At 47.3% G+C, this 16911-nt stretch overlaps 1 protein-coding gene across 2 annotated transcripts in view; it reads left to right on the forward strand.

Moving 5' to 3' along the window:
* The first annotated feature begins 206 nt into the window (after nt 1–206).
* The window catches only part of St8sia2 (ST8 alpha-N-acetyl-neuraminide alpha-2,8-sialyltransferase 2), a 66336-nt gene continuing 49631 nt past the window's right edge, over nt 207–16911 (forward strand). For both annotated transcript variants that reach the window (XM_027922074.2, XM_027922080.2), the window contains exon 1: nt 207–304. In XM_027922074.2, the coding sequence (XP_027777875.1) occupies nt 207–304 (98 nt within the window). The remainder of the gene's footprint in view (nt 305–16911) is intronic.

The raw sequence follows: 16911 nt of genomic DNA on the forward strand, positions 1-16911 counted from the left end.
AGCGAGCGGGCTCGCCTCGCCTGAGCAACCCCTGTCTGTCGCTGCCGCTGCCGCCGCCGCCGCCGCTGCCGGCCCGGACTCGCCCTGAGCGCAGGGTGTCTGCCCCGCTGCGCGTTGCGCGCGGAGGCTCTGGCGCCCGCCGCTGAGCCCTCCAGCCTCTGCGAATCGCGCCGGCCCGCGTGGGTCCCGGCGGGCGTAAACCCACCATGCAGCTGCAGTTCCGGAGCTGGATGCTGGCCGCGCTCACCCTGCTCGTGGTCTTCCTCATCTTCGCAGACATCTCCGAGATCGAAGAAGAAATCGGGTAAATTGCTTCGCCCGGGCAGTGCCACGAGCCCTGGCGGGATCTCTATTCCCCCCGTGCTTTTCGCCCCCCACCACATCCCGCTTTGTGTGCGCCGCGCCCCCCTGTCCCTCAGTTGGAGAGGCGGGGGTCGGTTTTGGCCGAGCTGGTGTTGTCAGGGACCCGGGACGGTTTGGGGAGCGGATGGTGCGGGCGCGGCTGCCATGGGGTGTCCCCAGGCGGGATGCACGGGCAGCCCCCAGCTTCCCCGCCTGGGGAAGCAGATCGCCCACCCTGCCCCCTTCGCGGCGTGTCCGCGCGCAGTGTCGCCCGGGTCGAGGGAGGGCGCCGGGGAGTGTCTCAGGCGGGTGTAGGGGCTGAGAGTAGAGGGAGGCAGGAGTTTCTTTGTCTCCAGCTCGGCCGTTTTCTCGCCTTGGCAAAGTGGGCAGGGGGCGCGCGGGGATGTCTGAGCCGGGGGGAGGGGATCCCCGGGCCAGAGCAGAGGGCGGGGCCCTGCACCCACTCCCGGGAAGGGGAATGTTCCCTGAACACACGGACACACACACACACACACACACACACACACACACCTCCCGCTCCCCTGGATCCGGGCGTCGGGTTTGGCATCGCTGGAGATGGGGTGTGTGGGCTGGAATGAGACCCCCACCCAGGCCTGGTTTTAGAAGCTCAGCCTGCCAACCCCAAAGAAGCCCCCAGCGACCTGGGGTTGCCGTGCGCTCGCAGCGCAGAGACAGACGTTTCAGCAAAGTCTGTACTGCCGCCCGGTGGGCTTCAGGGCCCCCAGGAGCGCAGGCTTGTTCTGGGCTCTCCCGTTGTCTTCAGAGGTGGGGACCCCCAGCTTCTCTTGGCTAGAGACTTCCTGGAGTGCGCACTTGCAGCGCGGGACGCACCTGCACCTGGTGTGTCCCAAAGCCTGAGAGTCGCGCCCCACCCCGCAGCCTCTCGATCCTCCAAAGGGAGGTGGACAGGAGAGGAACCAGCCAGGTTTTGAGGCAACATGACAGGGAGAAAGTGTAATCTCTGGGAAGGTGGTCTGCCCCTTCCTCTGTGGGATTAGTGCCTAGATAGGCGCCGTATCGCGTCCCGCACCGCGTGCTCCCCTCCTTTGTCCCATTTGATATCTCATTCATTATCAACACGAATTGAGGGCCTGCCACGCTGTCAGGCACCTCAAAAAGGATATGCCTTCTTGACGCCAAGATGCGAAGGCCCCCAAGGACCCTAACCTGGGGGCTGGCGCCACTTGCCTCTCTCTTTTCTCCCTGCCTCTGCCCATCTATCCCTGCAACCTCACAATTCCTTCTGTGGATTCCATTGTGCCTCAGGAACCCTTCTGTCTGGCTCTTTCTCCTCTCCATTCTGGGTTTCCCCAAGAGCTTTGAAAACTTTCACAAATGTTGTTCAGTTAATACTGTATATGCCACCAGCTCCCACAAGAAGACAGAAACAAGTTACTTTTCCCAAGTTTTCACCTCAAAAACGTGGTCCCAAAAGGAAATTGGTCAAGATCCAGCTCATAGAAGATGTAGAAAGGAGGTCCTTTCTCTCGGCTTCCTGGCCTCTGCCTGAGATGTGGGCTTTACCTGGCATAGATCTCCTCCTGACATTTGAGCATGTGAGACGAAAAGACCAGCAGCTTCCCATTGTTCTGCTATGAAAACATAGAAAGTACCACTTTTATGCAGGCGTCCCTTGCTTATCCATTCACTGAACTTTTACGCAATACTTTCTACATGCCAGGACTTTTAATTTTTTAAATGCATCAAGAGATCACTTTGCACCTAAGTTGCACTTTCCTGCCAAATGTATTGTGAAGCCTCCATTTCCACATCAAGTTGTTCTAGTAGGGTATGGAAGAATGAACCCCAAGGCCTGAGCTAAGAAAGGCATTTGCATATAAAGTATATATTTTAAAACCCAGGGCTCTTCTGCTATGAATGTGTCCCCTGGGACTTGTTTCATGTGATGGTCCCTACTTCTTTTTATCTTACCCCTGCCTGGTATGATCCTAGGAAAAAATTGCCAAGGAGGTCAATTTTGGCATCTTCCTTCCCTCTGGTGCCTCTAGTCTACAGGCTTACTCTTGGCTTGGCCAGTCATCACCCAGGGCTGAGACACCACCCTCTCCTACTCTAATGCCTTGGGCCAGTACTATACAGGTCATGTGATTGGAACCAACACACAAGTCCCACCCACAAATGGTCATACCTATGTTTAATTCAGAGGGAAAAAGACCTATCTGGGATTCTCCATGGTTGGGAGAGGAAAGATTTGAGACAGTGGATGAGAGAGAATCCACCAGCATCTTCTGTCTGTTTACAATACAGTTTAGCACACAGCCACTTAATTAATCCTTGGAATCACCCTAACTTTGAATAATGGGGCTCAGTGCCAGTAAGTGCTCTGGCTCAGAGGCCACTGAGGGGTGTCACAGGGCTCTATCTTCTTCACCATATGCCTTTCCAGGAGACCTTGGATCCTACTCAAGTCTGTAATGTGGTTGCATCAACCCTGCCCACCTTTCCCCAACTTGCTCTTTATCTGTGCTAGAAGCATTACAAATTACCTGCCAGTGTCAGTCCCTAGAAGGAAACTATGGTTCCGTAAGAGATGGCTGGGGATGTAGCTCTGTGGTAGAGCACCCATTGGTTCAATTCCCAGTATAAGTAAATAAATAAATAAATGGCTGTTTCGGGAAGACAATGGACAGTGGAATCTTGTGATCCATTAGGCAGGAAGGGAATACAGAAGGAACCAGATTTGGGGTAAAATTTCCAAAGACTAAGGAATGAAAAGTGAAAGAAGAAAGCAAATTATGTATGTATTGTCTGGAGGAATAAAACTGAGATCCACTTTTTTTTTTTTGAAGCTTTTGATTCCCTGTCTTATAAAATGAGGCTTTTGATGTGGTGCCCCTAGAGGTCCTGTTCTGCCCAAGGAATCATATGCAGTGTGGCAAGGGGCAAGGCTTTCTTTGAGCAGCTTTTTCTGAGAGATACATCTCTTTTCCTAAGTGATTATTTTGAAAGTTCCTCTTCTGATTTTCTTACTGTTATACAGCTGAGATGAATGAGAAAGGGAAGTGTAGAAAGACAGGTTCTCTGCAAAGCACCCAGAGAGTTCTGCTAGGGCGCCAGGAAGCAAATTCAAGTTCTTATTCAGAAATTGGGTGGGGCTTTGGTGAAATAGCCCCTGATCAACACATGCAGGATCCCAAGTTTTAGAATCAGTTGGATCAAGTTGTAAGCTGAACTGTCCTTCTGGTTGTCCCCTGGGCTTTTGTCTTGAGTTTAACCTTCATGAGTAGGTGTCATTGTGTTACTGTGGTATCCCCAGAACTGGCACACAGAAGGCATTCAATGTTGGGTAAATATCTTCCCGGAATCTGGTACTGTGTTGGGCACACACAGCCTCCTGAAGCGAGGCTGAGACTCAAAGTTCCCTAGGCTAGGAAGGATTCCTCTCAAGGAAACCTCCCCTCTTATTATCAGTTAGGGTTAACTTGACCCTGAACTGTAATATCACTTATCCAAGATCTCACCCTGATTGCAAAGCAGGTCTGTACAGGTCTCTTCTTTTGTAACCCAATGCACTAGTTTCCATAGTGTAATTCATAAAAGAGTTTCAATACTCTGGTTAAAGAAGAAATGAGTAGCTAATAATAATAATAATAGCAATCATACAATGATGAAGGTGATAATGATGGTTAGCACAAATTGAGTGCTTGCTGTGAGCCAAGAGCTATTCCAAGTGCTTCATAGACACTAACATGTTTTATCCTTTAGGCAATGGCCAGTAACAAGTGACACCAAAAACTACCATTTGTTGAACTCAGTGTGCCTGGCACTGTGCTAATTACTTTGAAATGCTAATTAACTGAATCCTCTCCAAACCCCTTTAAACTAAGTACTGTTTCTATCCCCAGTTTATCAATAAGGAAACAGAGACTCAGAGAGATTGTTTCACCTCTTTTTATTTTATGATAAATCAAATGCTTGCCCCTAGCTCAGTAGAGATCAAAGCCCATCCCCTTGACCATCATACTAGACTGCTGGGTCCTCTGAATCATTTTTTCCCCTGGGATTCTTAACTCCCTCCCAGGGATTCTTGCAAAGGCCCAGAGTTTTCCTAAAAGGCAGGGCTGGCATTAATAATTCCCCCCTAAGTAACTTAGGAAGAGGGAGGATGAAAAAGGAGACTTGAACAAGAACTCAGGGCTGGTCATCCCAAGATGTCCATCTGGTTCAACCAAATTCAGCACCTTGTTAGAGGACAGAATGACATTTACCCCATCCTGCCATTCAAGGCCACCTGCCGTGGGCCTGTGTATCTCAGACTCACAGGCAGAACCTTGGAGTTCTGCAGGAGTTCAGGATTCTGGAGGCAGAATCTTGTGGAGGAGGGAAATCTCCCATTCCATTTCAAACCTGATTCTGATTTCAGTTGAACAGGCCTTCACACCCCTACATGCCATGTGATTGGACACCTGGAGCATGGGTGGTAGTGAAGATCTTTAACAACTGATTCCTCTCTGGCACCCATCTGTTACAAAGGAATCTGACCCGTCAAATTTGATGCCATCTAGTAGCCAGGGTTCCTAGTGCATGTCAAGTCCTGTACTAGATCAGAGGGACTAGCTCTGATCATCAGCTGTGACTACATCTATGAGCAAGTGGCAACTGCTGCCATCAGATGAGAGTGAGGTGAGGTGCACCACTTAGTGGGTGAGTCCTGATGGATAAGAAAGAGTATGACCTTGAGCAGTTGCAGCGGGGCCCTCTGCAAGGAGAAGACATGTCTGCTCAAGGTAATTCAATTTTTTTGAAGCCCATTTTTTTTTCTCCCATATTTTGGTAGACTTCACTCCAATACAAACATGATTGGAGGATAAAATAGGAGAGAAAGAAGGTCTGGTTTTAACTCACTTGCTCCAAGTCTTTGTTGCCAACTGTTCCTAGCATCAAATTTAAATTGTAAATAGATACCCATCTTAGAAACCAATTCAGCACTCAGGGCCTCTTTCCCCTGTAAAGCAGGGTTGCTAGGTTTTAAACTTGTTTAGGTTTTACAAATTGAAAATGTTGTAAATTGCAAGTTATGAATACTTTTCAGAGAGAGTAGAATTCTAGAGAGGCTCTCGTTGCTGTTAGCAGGCATACAAAGCCATAACCTAGCACTCTGCTCTCCTTTTAGCCTCCCTGGGCTCTACACATTCAGTAGTAGGTGCCTTTCTCCAGGTAATACCATGACTGCATACCTCTGTGCCTTTGCACATGCTCATTCTCCTTTCTGAAATACCTTCCTTGCACACTATTTTTTCTGCCATCCCCGCCCCAACCCACACTATCCACACTGACTCCTCCTTCAAGACTAAGGTCTACCACCACCTCCTCTGCAGAGCATTCCCAGTCCATCCTTTCCTCGGACAGTTGATTACCCCTCCTATGTGCACCCTTAGCATCAAATCATGCCAGCATCCTATGGATATGGAATCCACAGTTATTCATCCCTAATCCCCATCCCCTGGTGATAAGTATGGTTTAGACAATGAACAGAACATATTTTTTGAATGAACAAACTAGGGCTTAGGGTATAGAAAAAATAACCAGTCAGCCTCTCAGCTCCTAAAGATTCGTATTATTCAACTAACAGTCAAACAGCCCCCACTTGGTCAGAAAGCCACTGCTTTTCCCATGGGTCCAAGATGAGACCCATCTCGCTGCAGCAATGTTCACTGTCTTGGAATGCTGGGGGGCAGGCCAATGGACAGGAAAACCCCTTTTTACTTTGAGAAAGGGGAGCATCCAGTGGTGTGTTTGCCTACTGCCAGTTCAGATAAAAAGGCAAAGATGTGAAACCCGGATTCCAAGCTTCTGCTCAGCCATTTGCTGTCCAGAGAAAACTTTCAGGCCCTGCCACTCTCCGGCGTGCCACCGTTGCTGGCCTCTCCTTCTGCCAGGAGAGCAAGTGCCAGCTCTGCCTTTATCATCTTAGGGGCTTCCATACCAACATTAGAGCAAACCAGAATTTGGGGCCAGCTGTTTCTGGGCTGGGCCCCCAGGAAGGAGGCTGGAAATGGAGACATGGTAAAGAGTGCGGTGCAGTGGACATATGTCATCTCCGAGACGAGATGCTCTTTATTAAACACTTCAAAGTGGGGTTTTTATTTTAAAACACTGGTCAAACCAGAGAATCGTGATGAGGGGGTCAAGACTTGGGGCAGCCGTGTGGATCCTAGATAAGCCTGGCAGGATCAGATCTCTCAGCTGCCTCAAACAAAAATGAGTTACGCAGACAAATGGCAGGATGCACCGGACATGAACGCCGCCAGCCGGGTGAGTCAGGTGGCTGTCTCCTGCCAGGGAGTGGGGACAGGTCCCTCCAGAGAGACATACCAGGGTGAGGCACGGTCCCCTGTGGCTGATGACTGCCAGTCCAGGGCTTGCTTGCTGTCTCTCTGGTGCTGAGGCTTGTCCTTAAGTGCTGAGATTAGTCACTCTCCTGGGTGGCAGCTGGGCTGGTTTTAAATTCTCCCCGGTCGCCTGTAATTCCTCACCCAGCTAGGAAGCGGCCGGGTGTCCTGACAGGACCTGTTTGTCCCAGCGTTTTCTCAGCTTCAGCAGTCACTGACTTCATGGTGGTGCTGGGAGAAGGACTCCAACCAGAGAAAACAGCAGCCCTGACACCACAGGAGTGGACACATTGGCAGGTGTGGCTCCTCCCGACAAACTTGAGAGCACTAGGGGCCTGATTCCTTCCCCTGGGAATCCAGGGTCCCGCCTTGCTGTGTGGGTGTGCACTGCTATTCCAGAACTGCTCAGCAACAGTGACATTCCTCTCTGTCAAGGGGTTTCCCCAGCACTTTCTTGTGATTGGAGGAACCCAGAAGGACTCGGCTCTGTTTCCTAGTCCTTTCTTAACGGATCAGGGCCGCAATTCCACCTTCTGAAGCCTTTCAGTTGGTGGCTGAACCGATCCCCAGGTCAGTGGCTCCCAAATGCTGATGTGCAGACAGGTGGCGATCCAAAGGAAAAGAGAAAGAAAGAAGAAAAGGCACAATGTAGTCAAGACCATAGTTGCTTGCTGTCATTGCAGAGAAGAACTGTTATATTCTGAGACATTGTTCTTTCTTTCCTTTTGGATACTATGATGACCTTTCTTTTAATCTATCATATTTGGCTGAAGAGGTTGGTAACCCATGACTCCCAGTCCCAAGATTTTGGAAATGCTACTGGTTGTTGAAATCTAATAGTCTGAGATCTGGGTATACAGGATCCACTGAGGGGTCACTTTGGGAGACACAGCCACACTCTTCACAGTTCTCTGCTAGGGAGGCTGATGCCAGGCGAGAATTACAAGTTATTTTTGTGTCTGCTACATGCCTAATGATATTCTAAGCACACCAGCCATATTTGTACCTGTAATCCTCCCAATAATCCAGTGAGGTTATTATCTCTATTATGCAGATGAGGAAACTGAGGCACAGAGCAGTTAAATAACTTGGCCAAAATTACAGTAGCTAATAAGGTCAGGACTAGGATTTGAACCAAGGCTCCGGAGAACAAAGAGAACTATCCAAAAATGATATATTAAGTGACATGCACTAGGGAAAATATAAGTGCTCATATTTCCAAAAAATAAACCTTGGAAATGCAGTGGTCCTTGGGAGAGAGGAACCTGGGATGCAGAAGAGCTGAAGGAGAAGTTCAGGGACAGTATGCCAGGCTGTAATGGGATATGGCAGCTGGAAAGATCAATACAATTTGGAGATGCCAGCTCTGAAACACCTTAATGTGGAATGGGGGGGGGGGGGCGACACCACTCTGCCCCTGCCTCTCCTCCAGCCACCTCCTTGCCTCCAGCAAGTCTCATCAGAGTGGCTCTGGAGCGTGGCATTTGTTTGACCATCTTATTACCAGAGAGAAAGACACACATTGAGAGAAGAGAAAAACAACACACATGATTAAGGCCTGGAGGAATATTTTTCTGGGGAAAAACAGAAGGGCTGGTGCTGTCCGCTTCTCCAGGCCAGCGGAGCCTGGTGAGGAAAGAAGAAAGGAAGGAAGTCCCATGGGTGGGGGATGGGCTTCATCCAGGGGGTCCCATTTCCTACAGTCTGACAACATTCTGCTGAGAGCTCACGCCAGTCATCTCACTTAATCCTGCCGCCCACACTGTTTGCCCACTTGCAGACTAGGAAATGGAAGCTCAGAGAGGTCCAGGACTTGCTAAGGTCACACAGCTAATAAAGGAGGAGTTGGGATTCCAACCAGATTTGCCAGCCCAGGGCGTACTGCTCTTAACTGCTTTTTGTACTGAAGGGTTTTGGATACCCCTCTGGACTCCCTATATTCTGTTCCATTCTCTGTACCACACAGAGTTTGTAAAAGGATGCTAGGAACGTTAGAAACTATAGAGAAGCCTCACACAGAGGAGAGATGGCCTCCCAACCCAATGGCAGCCACGATGGGGAGGAAAGGGCAGACGCACCTGGACTCTGCCGGTGAAGCACAAGTGCTCGCTGTTAGGTTTCCTCATCTCTGATTTCTAGAATGAGAACATTGGCTGCACTCAGAAGAGTGATACCCAGTGTAATTCACACCTTCTTTCTTGGTAAATGCCGCATACCTAAATAATGAAGGTGGGAGGCGAAAGATGTCTAGAGAAAATGAGCTGGTAAATGGATAGGGCAGTGACTTCTGTTGGCTAATTCCTATAAGCAGAAAAGGAACTGCTCCTACTGCACCTCTGAGGTTCCCCGAATTTAGTGACTTGACTTTAAATGGATTCTGGATGATGCTCAAACTGTGCCCTAATCAAAACGTTTAGTTGCCAAGAGAAGGCAAAGAGAAGGGCAAGAGAGAAGCTACCACCGTGCTCTGTCCGGGCCTGGGTGTGCAGACAGCTTCCCAAAGAAGGACCCATGATGACCAGCCTTGGTAATGGACCCAGCTCAGTCCCCACAGCCCCTCCCTCAGACTACCAGTGCTGCCCACCCCAGCTCTGACCCCCAGCAGTGTCAGAATGAGTCAGGTCTTCACACATGCCTTTCCCACTGCCATCCTGAGGCCTGACTTCCATCTCTGAGGACTAAGTTCTCCCTAGAAACCTACTCACTGCTCATGATTCAGGACATTGGACCTCACCTCGGGAGCAGCTGGGAGCTCCTATTGGAAGATCACAGCTCTAATCTCCTTGTGTGTCTCACCTTTCTGAACCTCAGTTTCCTAATCTGCGTGATGGATTAATAGTATCCAACTCAGTGCTCTGAGAATTCAATAAAACACAAATAATGGGAATATAAAATGGTCCTACTCGGGAAAATAGTTCCTTTAAAAACTGTGTAATATTGATATACCATTTAACCCAGCAATCCTACCTCTGGGTATATATATCCAAAAATAATTGAAAACAGAGATTCCAACAGCAGCATCACTCACGATAACCAAAAGGTGGGAGCAACCCAAGTGTCCTTTAACAGATGAATGGGTAAGCGAAATGTGGTCTATAGATACAATGGATTATTATTCAGCCTTAAAAACGAAGGAGATTCTGACACAAGCTATAGCGGGGATGAGCCTTGAGGACATTATGCTAAGTGAAAAAAGCCAGGCACAAAGGACAAATAAGATATCATTCCAGTTGCATGAGGTACCTAGAGGAGTCAAATTCACAGAGACAGAAAACGGAATGACGGTTGCCAGGGCTGGTGGAAAGAGGGTCTGGGGAGCTAGTGTTAAATGGGTATAAAGCTTCAGTTTTGCAAGACGAAGAGAGTTCTGGAGATGAATAGTGGCCATGGCCACACAACAACATGCATGTACTTAACTCCACAGGACCACACACTTCATAATGTGCAAGATAGCAGATTTTAAGTTATGTGTATTTTGCTACAGTTTTTAAAAACACACACAAATGAAAAAGCAGCCAGAAGAATGCCCGCCAGGCACTCGAGATGTGTGGATTTATTTTGAGAGCACAGTTGTGGTTTAACAAAGCAACATCAATGTGAGTATTATTTAATTTTTAAAATAATATGGTAGAGAGGGAATGGAGGGAGACAAAGAGGGAGTGACAGAGACACAGAACACGATTACTTTGTGTTGTTTGTATCCACTTACTGGAGAGGGCCCAAATACCCATCACCTGGGATTTAGGACTGGGGAAAGTACAAACATGTACTTTTTTGTGGTCACTCTGTGAGTAATTGCTGGCCGGCCTGCTTAAATTTGGTGGGGCTGAGGGAGCATGAGTTCTCATAAAAGCCTAAAAGCACAGAATGAAGGGGGAGGAGACAGGGAGGCCCAGGCCAGTGCTGACCAGACCCTCCACCCCTAAGTCTGCCTTCCCACTGTCCCTTTCCATGTCACCCACAGAGGGTAGCCTCAAAACCATTTGGGGCTCAAGATTGAACCTGAAAAGAGAATCTCGGGATGCTAATTCTGGGAAAAGCTGGGATCCTTTGAGGTTCAAGCTGCACAGTTCCTGCAAGAGGGCAGGCATGAGAAGGGGATGTGGACTCCAAAAGGCATGAAGTCCCTAAGATGGCTCTCAAGCTAGAAAGAGCACCAGAATCGCCCCCAGAAGTTGCATCTGGAACAAGTTCCAGGTGATGCTAATATGGCTGGGCCTTTTGAGGGCCACACCTTGATGACCACTGGGACAGAGGTTTCTCACTCAAAGTGTGGTCCTCAGACCAGCAGCATGGGTGTCCTGTGGTTTTGTAGACATGCTGGATCTCATGCCTTATCCCAGAACAAGGTCTGCAGAGTCAGAATCTGCATTGTAACAAGATCCCAGGCAATATGTATGCACATCCTGCTGGCGGGAATGCAGTCATGCACCACATATGACGTTTTCCTGAACCCCATACTGTATACCCCATGGTGTTCCCATAAGATTACTGTAGAAGCTGAAAAATTCTTATCACCTAGATCTTTTGCATACCTTTTCTATGTTTAGATATACACCGTTATGTTACAGATGCTTATAGTATTCAGGACAGTAGCATGCTGTACAGGTTTGTAACCTAGGACCGAGAGACTAGAACATACAGCATCTGCGGGCTACACCATCAAGGTTTGTGAGTATGCGCTGATGTTCACATGATGACAAAGTCTCCCAGTGATGCCTTTCTCAAGACATATTCCCATTATCAGATGACACATGACGGTAATTGCTTTCCCTGCCTTCAGCAGCACCCCTGCCCCGGTCAGTGACCCTGGCCCTTTTCACCAGGGAAAACTTGTCCTTGTATCTCCATTGCCCACCACAGAGTTGTCCTCGAGTGACCCTCAAATGGATGTCAGAAAAATGAATAATCACTCTGATTACAGCCTGTGGGGTTCCCATGTGTGCCTCAGGAGCTCTTCAGATATTACTTCACACATTTATTTATTTAGGTATTAGGGATTGAACCCAGGGGCACTTTACCACTGAGCCACATCCCCAGTCCTTTCTATTTTTTATTTTGAGACAGTGTCTTGCTAAGTTTCTGAGGCTGACCTTGAACTTAATGATCCTCCTTCCTTAGCCTCCTAAATTTCTGGGATTACAGGTATGTGCCACCACATCTGTTTTTTTTTTTTTTTTTTTTTTTTCACATTTATTCTTAATGTGTGAAACCCCTTTTATGGACAGGCAAACTCAGACTTAGGGAAAGAAACTGCTTCATAAACACAGAGAAAGTTCCTGAATGTTTTTGAGGTTTAGCTGGCTGTGTTCCTAAATGCTGGGGTTTAGCCATGTGGACTAACCTGCTCCCTAACTTTATCCTCCAAAATGAGACTAGAGCCATGAAGTTTATAAGACAAGGAGAAATTTTAACCAAGGGTTGAACTTTTTTACTAAATGAGTCTAAAGAGGCTGAAGTGTGTCCAGAAACAGCCTTGACCCAGGTTTGCAGCACCTGATGGAAATTTCTAGAGAATCTGGGCAGCAAAGAACTCCTTGGCTGTGTCATTAAACATCCTCGTGAGCCGGCTGGGCTGTGATCATTCACACAGAAAATGGCCTCACATCACAGTTGGCACACACGACAACAGATCCCCAGACTTCTGGGGGCTCCTGAGTGGGTCTGGTGGCCTGTCCAGACTCCACCATCAGTTCTACAAAGCTAAGGAATTGAGTGGGGAGACCTTTGGGGGAGATGGAAGGAGTATAGGGGAGCCTTTTAAAACCCATCTGCTCTTCCAGATAGAAAGGAGCCTCTGGGTAGGCTGGCAGCCAAGAATTTAATTGTATTTATTCTTGCTATTACCTTCTATTTAGGGCAAGGGATATTGGTATTCTATTTATGGTCGTGATATAAAGATGCCTTTGTGATAGATTAATTTAAGTTTTTAAGTGAGTCAATTTAAAGACAAGTATTAAGTCAATAAAGTTGAGCTAGCAAAACCCAGGAAGGTAGAGTGAGAAAATGAATGAAGTTCATGCACAGATGGGCCAGGCTATCTCTTTTCCCAGGATCCTGTCCACTCTGATGGTAGCAATGCCATAACACGCCTTGCAAAACTTCTGTGGAGAGTGGAATTATTGTTGGAGTTAATCCTCCAAAAAGGTACCAAGTTACAGAATCGGTTGATCACTGTTCTTTGGAAAATTTTTCAATATACAACAAAAGAATCCTCCAATGAAACAATCTTGTGGGTGATTTAGATGGAGTGTGCCAACACCCCTCCAGGAGGCAAGTGGGCCTAAATCATCCTGCCAAAAGGAAAGGATGATTTAGGTCCAAAAGGACCTCCACACCCTGCCACACCACCAGGTCAGACCCCTATCTTACATTCTTCTGGAGTGCCACCCTTCTCTTGGGCACTGCTGATTTGTTGCATGGGGTCTTTCTGCCCACTAGACTGTAGCTCACCAAGAGCTAGTACCATTTCAGATGTGTGCCATATTGGGCTTCCAGTTCCTTGCAGGCAGATAGTAGATGCTCATTTAGAAAACCAAGGAAAGAAAGGAGGAAAAGCTAGGAAACAAGGAGAGTTAGTTCCTTAGGAAGGCTAAGAAAGACCCCTTATATTGGGGGATCATTTACATATTTCTCTTCATGGCCAAAGAGAAGAAATTGTTATGGGGCATTGTCTGGCTCCCAGCAATGGTCTGATTTGAGATCCATGGAGTTCCGCCTTATTTATACATGAAGCCCACTTTCCCTTCCCCGATTCCCTGAAGAAAGACCAGCCCACTGTTTAAGTAAGTATTCCTGGCAGGCTGATTCATGATCACATACAGGCTTCATACACAGAAACCAAAGGACTGGAGGGATGTGGCCAGAATTGGGAATCAGGCTTGCTGGCTCCTGGCAGGCTGCGATCTAGCTGATAACAGGGAGATTAATAAGGGTCTGCAACCTCCTCAGTCCTGTAGCATGGAAGAGGGTTTTTAAATCAATGCTAGCCCGGCTGGCTTAATGGTACCTAATCTTACCTTTTGAAGCTCAGACATTTGGGAGTTGAGATCAATTGAGATAAAATAAAGTAAGATGTGTTGACTTTTAGATTTTTAGTCTTCATCAGAGTTGCATTGTGCAGTGTTGTTTTTATTTTCTGTCTTGGAAATAGGTGGAGATTAGCGATTAGCCTTGTTCTGTCTGGATGAGTGGTGCTGTTTTTGTTTTCATATTCTCTCTCTCTCTCTCTCCATCTTCCACTAGATGGTTTTATACAAGGGAAGGATCCGTTTCTGTCCTGTTCATCTTTGTAGATCCAGTGCTTGGCTTCTGTAAATGCTCAGTAACTATTTCCCAAGCCAGCATTTCAGCAAAACCAGCACAGACAATGGGGCGTGATCCAGTCTGCTGGAAAAACCAATTTGTTCCTGATTAGGGGTGGAAACAGCAGTCTTAGAGGGCACTCATGGTGCCCCTGGAGGAAGGCGTCAGGAGAGCTCCCAGTACTGGTTTCTGTGACAATTGCCCTGAGCTTCATGCCATCATGACAAAGTTGTGTGAGTGATAAGCATCTGCTTCCCTACACTCAGGTGCCCACAAGCCCTGTGGATTTGGGACACTCAAAGACGGATACTGCACAGTGGGGCGCTCCAGGAAAATGCAGTCTGCTGGGGACAGAGTCTTTGTGTGATGGTGAGGTATGTGTCTGGAGGGGAGAGAACAGAGCTCTGGGCTTTAGTTGTGGACTTGTCACAACCAAAAGGGTCAGCAGCCCTTTACCTCCCTGGGCCTCAGTTTCCCCATCTGTAAAACATAGCTTAGACATTCCCACAGGTCTTCTCCAGCTCTGATGCCTCTTCACTGGGTCACCATCCCAGTGAGTCTCCCTGTGGAGTGGGGTCTAAATTCATTGGAAATAACTCATCCTCTTGCAATGCCTCTAAATTCCTTGCCCTGTCATTTTAGACCAGGGCAATAAATAGGTACTAGTCTATTTTCACCTACCACCTGCTCTACCCGAGTACTAAAAGTGAAGAGGAAAGACAAACATGCCTAACATCTGCTTCAGGTCAGGATATTCTCACATCTCTGTGAGACCACTTGATAAATTTGCAAGAGGGGGTCACTAGCATTGTTATTCCCCCACCACTGAGAACTGCTTAGAGAATCATTATATTACAGCAAGATTGGTGTTCTGGATAAATTATGCACAATACACCATGTTTTAGAAAAGCACATGAGTGTGTGTAACTAGATGTAGCAAAGCTATTATCAAACATAACTAAGCTTGGTGACTGGGGAAGCCTTGTTCATTTAGCTATCAGGAAAGTGCATCATCACCAGCAAATATCTTGTGTGTCTGGTGTGTCAGCCTAGTAGTGGTCCCCGGCCTCTGTGTGAAATTGCCATTTAATGAAAACAAAAAATGATAAGTTTGTGCTCAGAGTTCTGATCATTTGTACTACAGGCCCTCCAAGCAAGAGCCCCCACTGGGGACTTTGAACTACAGTGATACTTCTAGAATAAGTGAAAGTAGGCTGGGAGTTGAACAAAGGGTCCAAGGACTTATCTGGGAAAAGAATGAAGCTAGTGATCCAGGTAGGAAGAATGACCAGAACCAAGGAATTACCTGTGGACAGGGAGCTGCTCTTGTGTTTGTGGCAAGAGAAGTTTGAAAGGACCTTGAGGTGGAGGAAAAGAAGACAGGAAGAGGACTCCAAGCCAGGATGTCAGGTGCTAAAAAAACTTGGATTTGGGGAGATGTTTTTGGTTTAACTTTGGGTATGAAGACTTCTAAATGGTCTCTAATGAAGTTTCAGGTGATCCATGAACTCTTGGAAACTATAGGCATTTTTCTTCTAATTTATGCATTAGAAGATTCATAAATTTGAAAAGATTCTTAAGGGAAACAATGTGTGCTTAAGACAAGCTGCTATGGACAATTTGAACCCTAGAAATGATTTGTATAAGCCATGAGCAGAAAAGGCTCAAGTTACTGGTAAGGGCAGAAACTAGGAAGACCACCCACATCACCCAGAGTCTGGGCCAGTGTGGTAGCTATCAATGGAAAGGCAGAGAGAGTTAGGGTATTGTGGTTACACAAAAGAATGACAACCCTCCAACACTCTTGGGACTATCAATAATGCCTGAATTCCTGAAGCCACTTTTTGGAGAGATAGTTGTTGCAGCAGTTAATGTAGACAAAGTCCCTATAATAGCAAAAGCTTCGATGTTACGCCTTGGTCTTTGCTCTCATTCAAAGAGTTGGAAGCAGAAACTATGGAGAAGAATAGTTAAAGAAGTGAGAGGCCAGAGCTGGGAGCAAGAAAGGCGAGTGCTCCTCGCAGGCAGGCCCTCGAGGAGGATGCTCAAGGATCATTGAGCTCGATACTCGGCTGGTTCCTGGTGACATTTGGGAGACCTGTTTCTTTAGAATGTTGAGGTGAGATGAAATTCTAAAGATAGGTCCTGGATCAAGGAGGACAATGAGAATAGTCTGAAAGGAAGGAGATGCAAGTCAGGGGTGGAGGCAGGCCAGAGAATATTCTGCTAATACAAGAATTTATTTATAAAAATAAGGTAAAGAAAACCACAGGGGAGAGCAGGGGAGGGGGAAAGGTTCTCCAGCAAATCCACAATCTTGAAAGCAAAATGGGACCAATGAACAGGGGTGGGATGGGGATGAGGAGGAATAAAGGTTCAGATACTACTAAGGTTCGGATATGTAGTATCCCCAGAAAGCTCCCCATGTGAGAAAACCCAAGAACATTCAGAGGTAAAATGATTAGATTATGGGAGTTGTGACCTAATCCATGGATTAATCCACTGATGTGGATTCACTGGGCAGTATCTGTAGGTGGGTAGGGTATGGCTGGTGGAGGTAGGTACTAGGGGCATGCCTTTGGGGTTTATATTTTGTCCTGGTGAGCTTCTCTCTGCTTCTTTGTTGCCATGTCCCCAGCAGCTTTCCTCCACCCTGCCCCTCCACCATGCCCTTCTGCCATGATGTTCTGCCTCATATTGGGCCCAGAGCTAAGGCATTGACCATCTATAGACTGAGAGCTCCAAAACTGTGAGCCAAAGTCAACCTTTCCTCCTCTACTTTGTTTTTGTCAGGTCTGTTGATAAAAAGCTCACTAAAACAGACAATGAGAATAGTCTGGGGTATGGAGAGGCCAGAAATACCATGAATTTTAAAGAAAGAAGGATTGGG

This window comes from Marmota flaviventris, chromosome 2, assembly GCF_047511675.1.
Source record: "Marmota flaviventris isolate mMarFla1 chromosome 2, mMarFla1.hap1, whole genome shotgun sequence".
Lineage (NCBI taxonomy): Eukaryota > Metazoa > Chordata > Mammalia > Rodentia > Sciuridae > Marmota > Marmota flaviventris.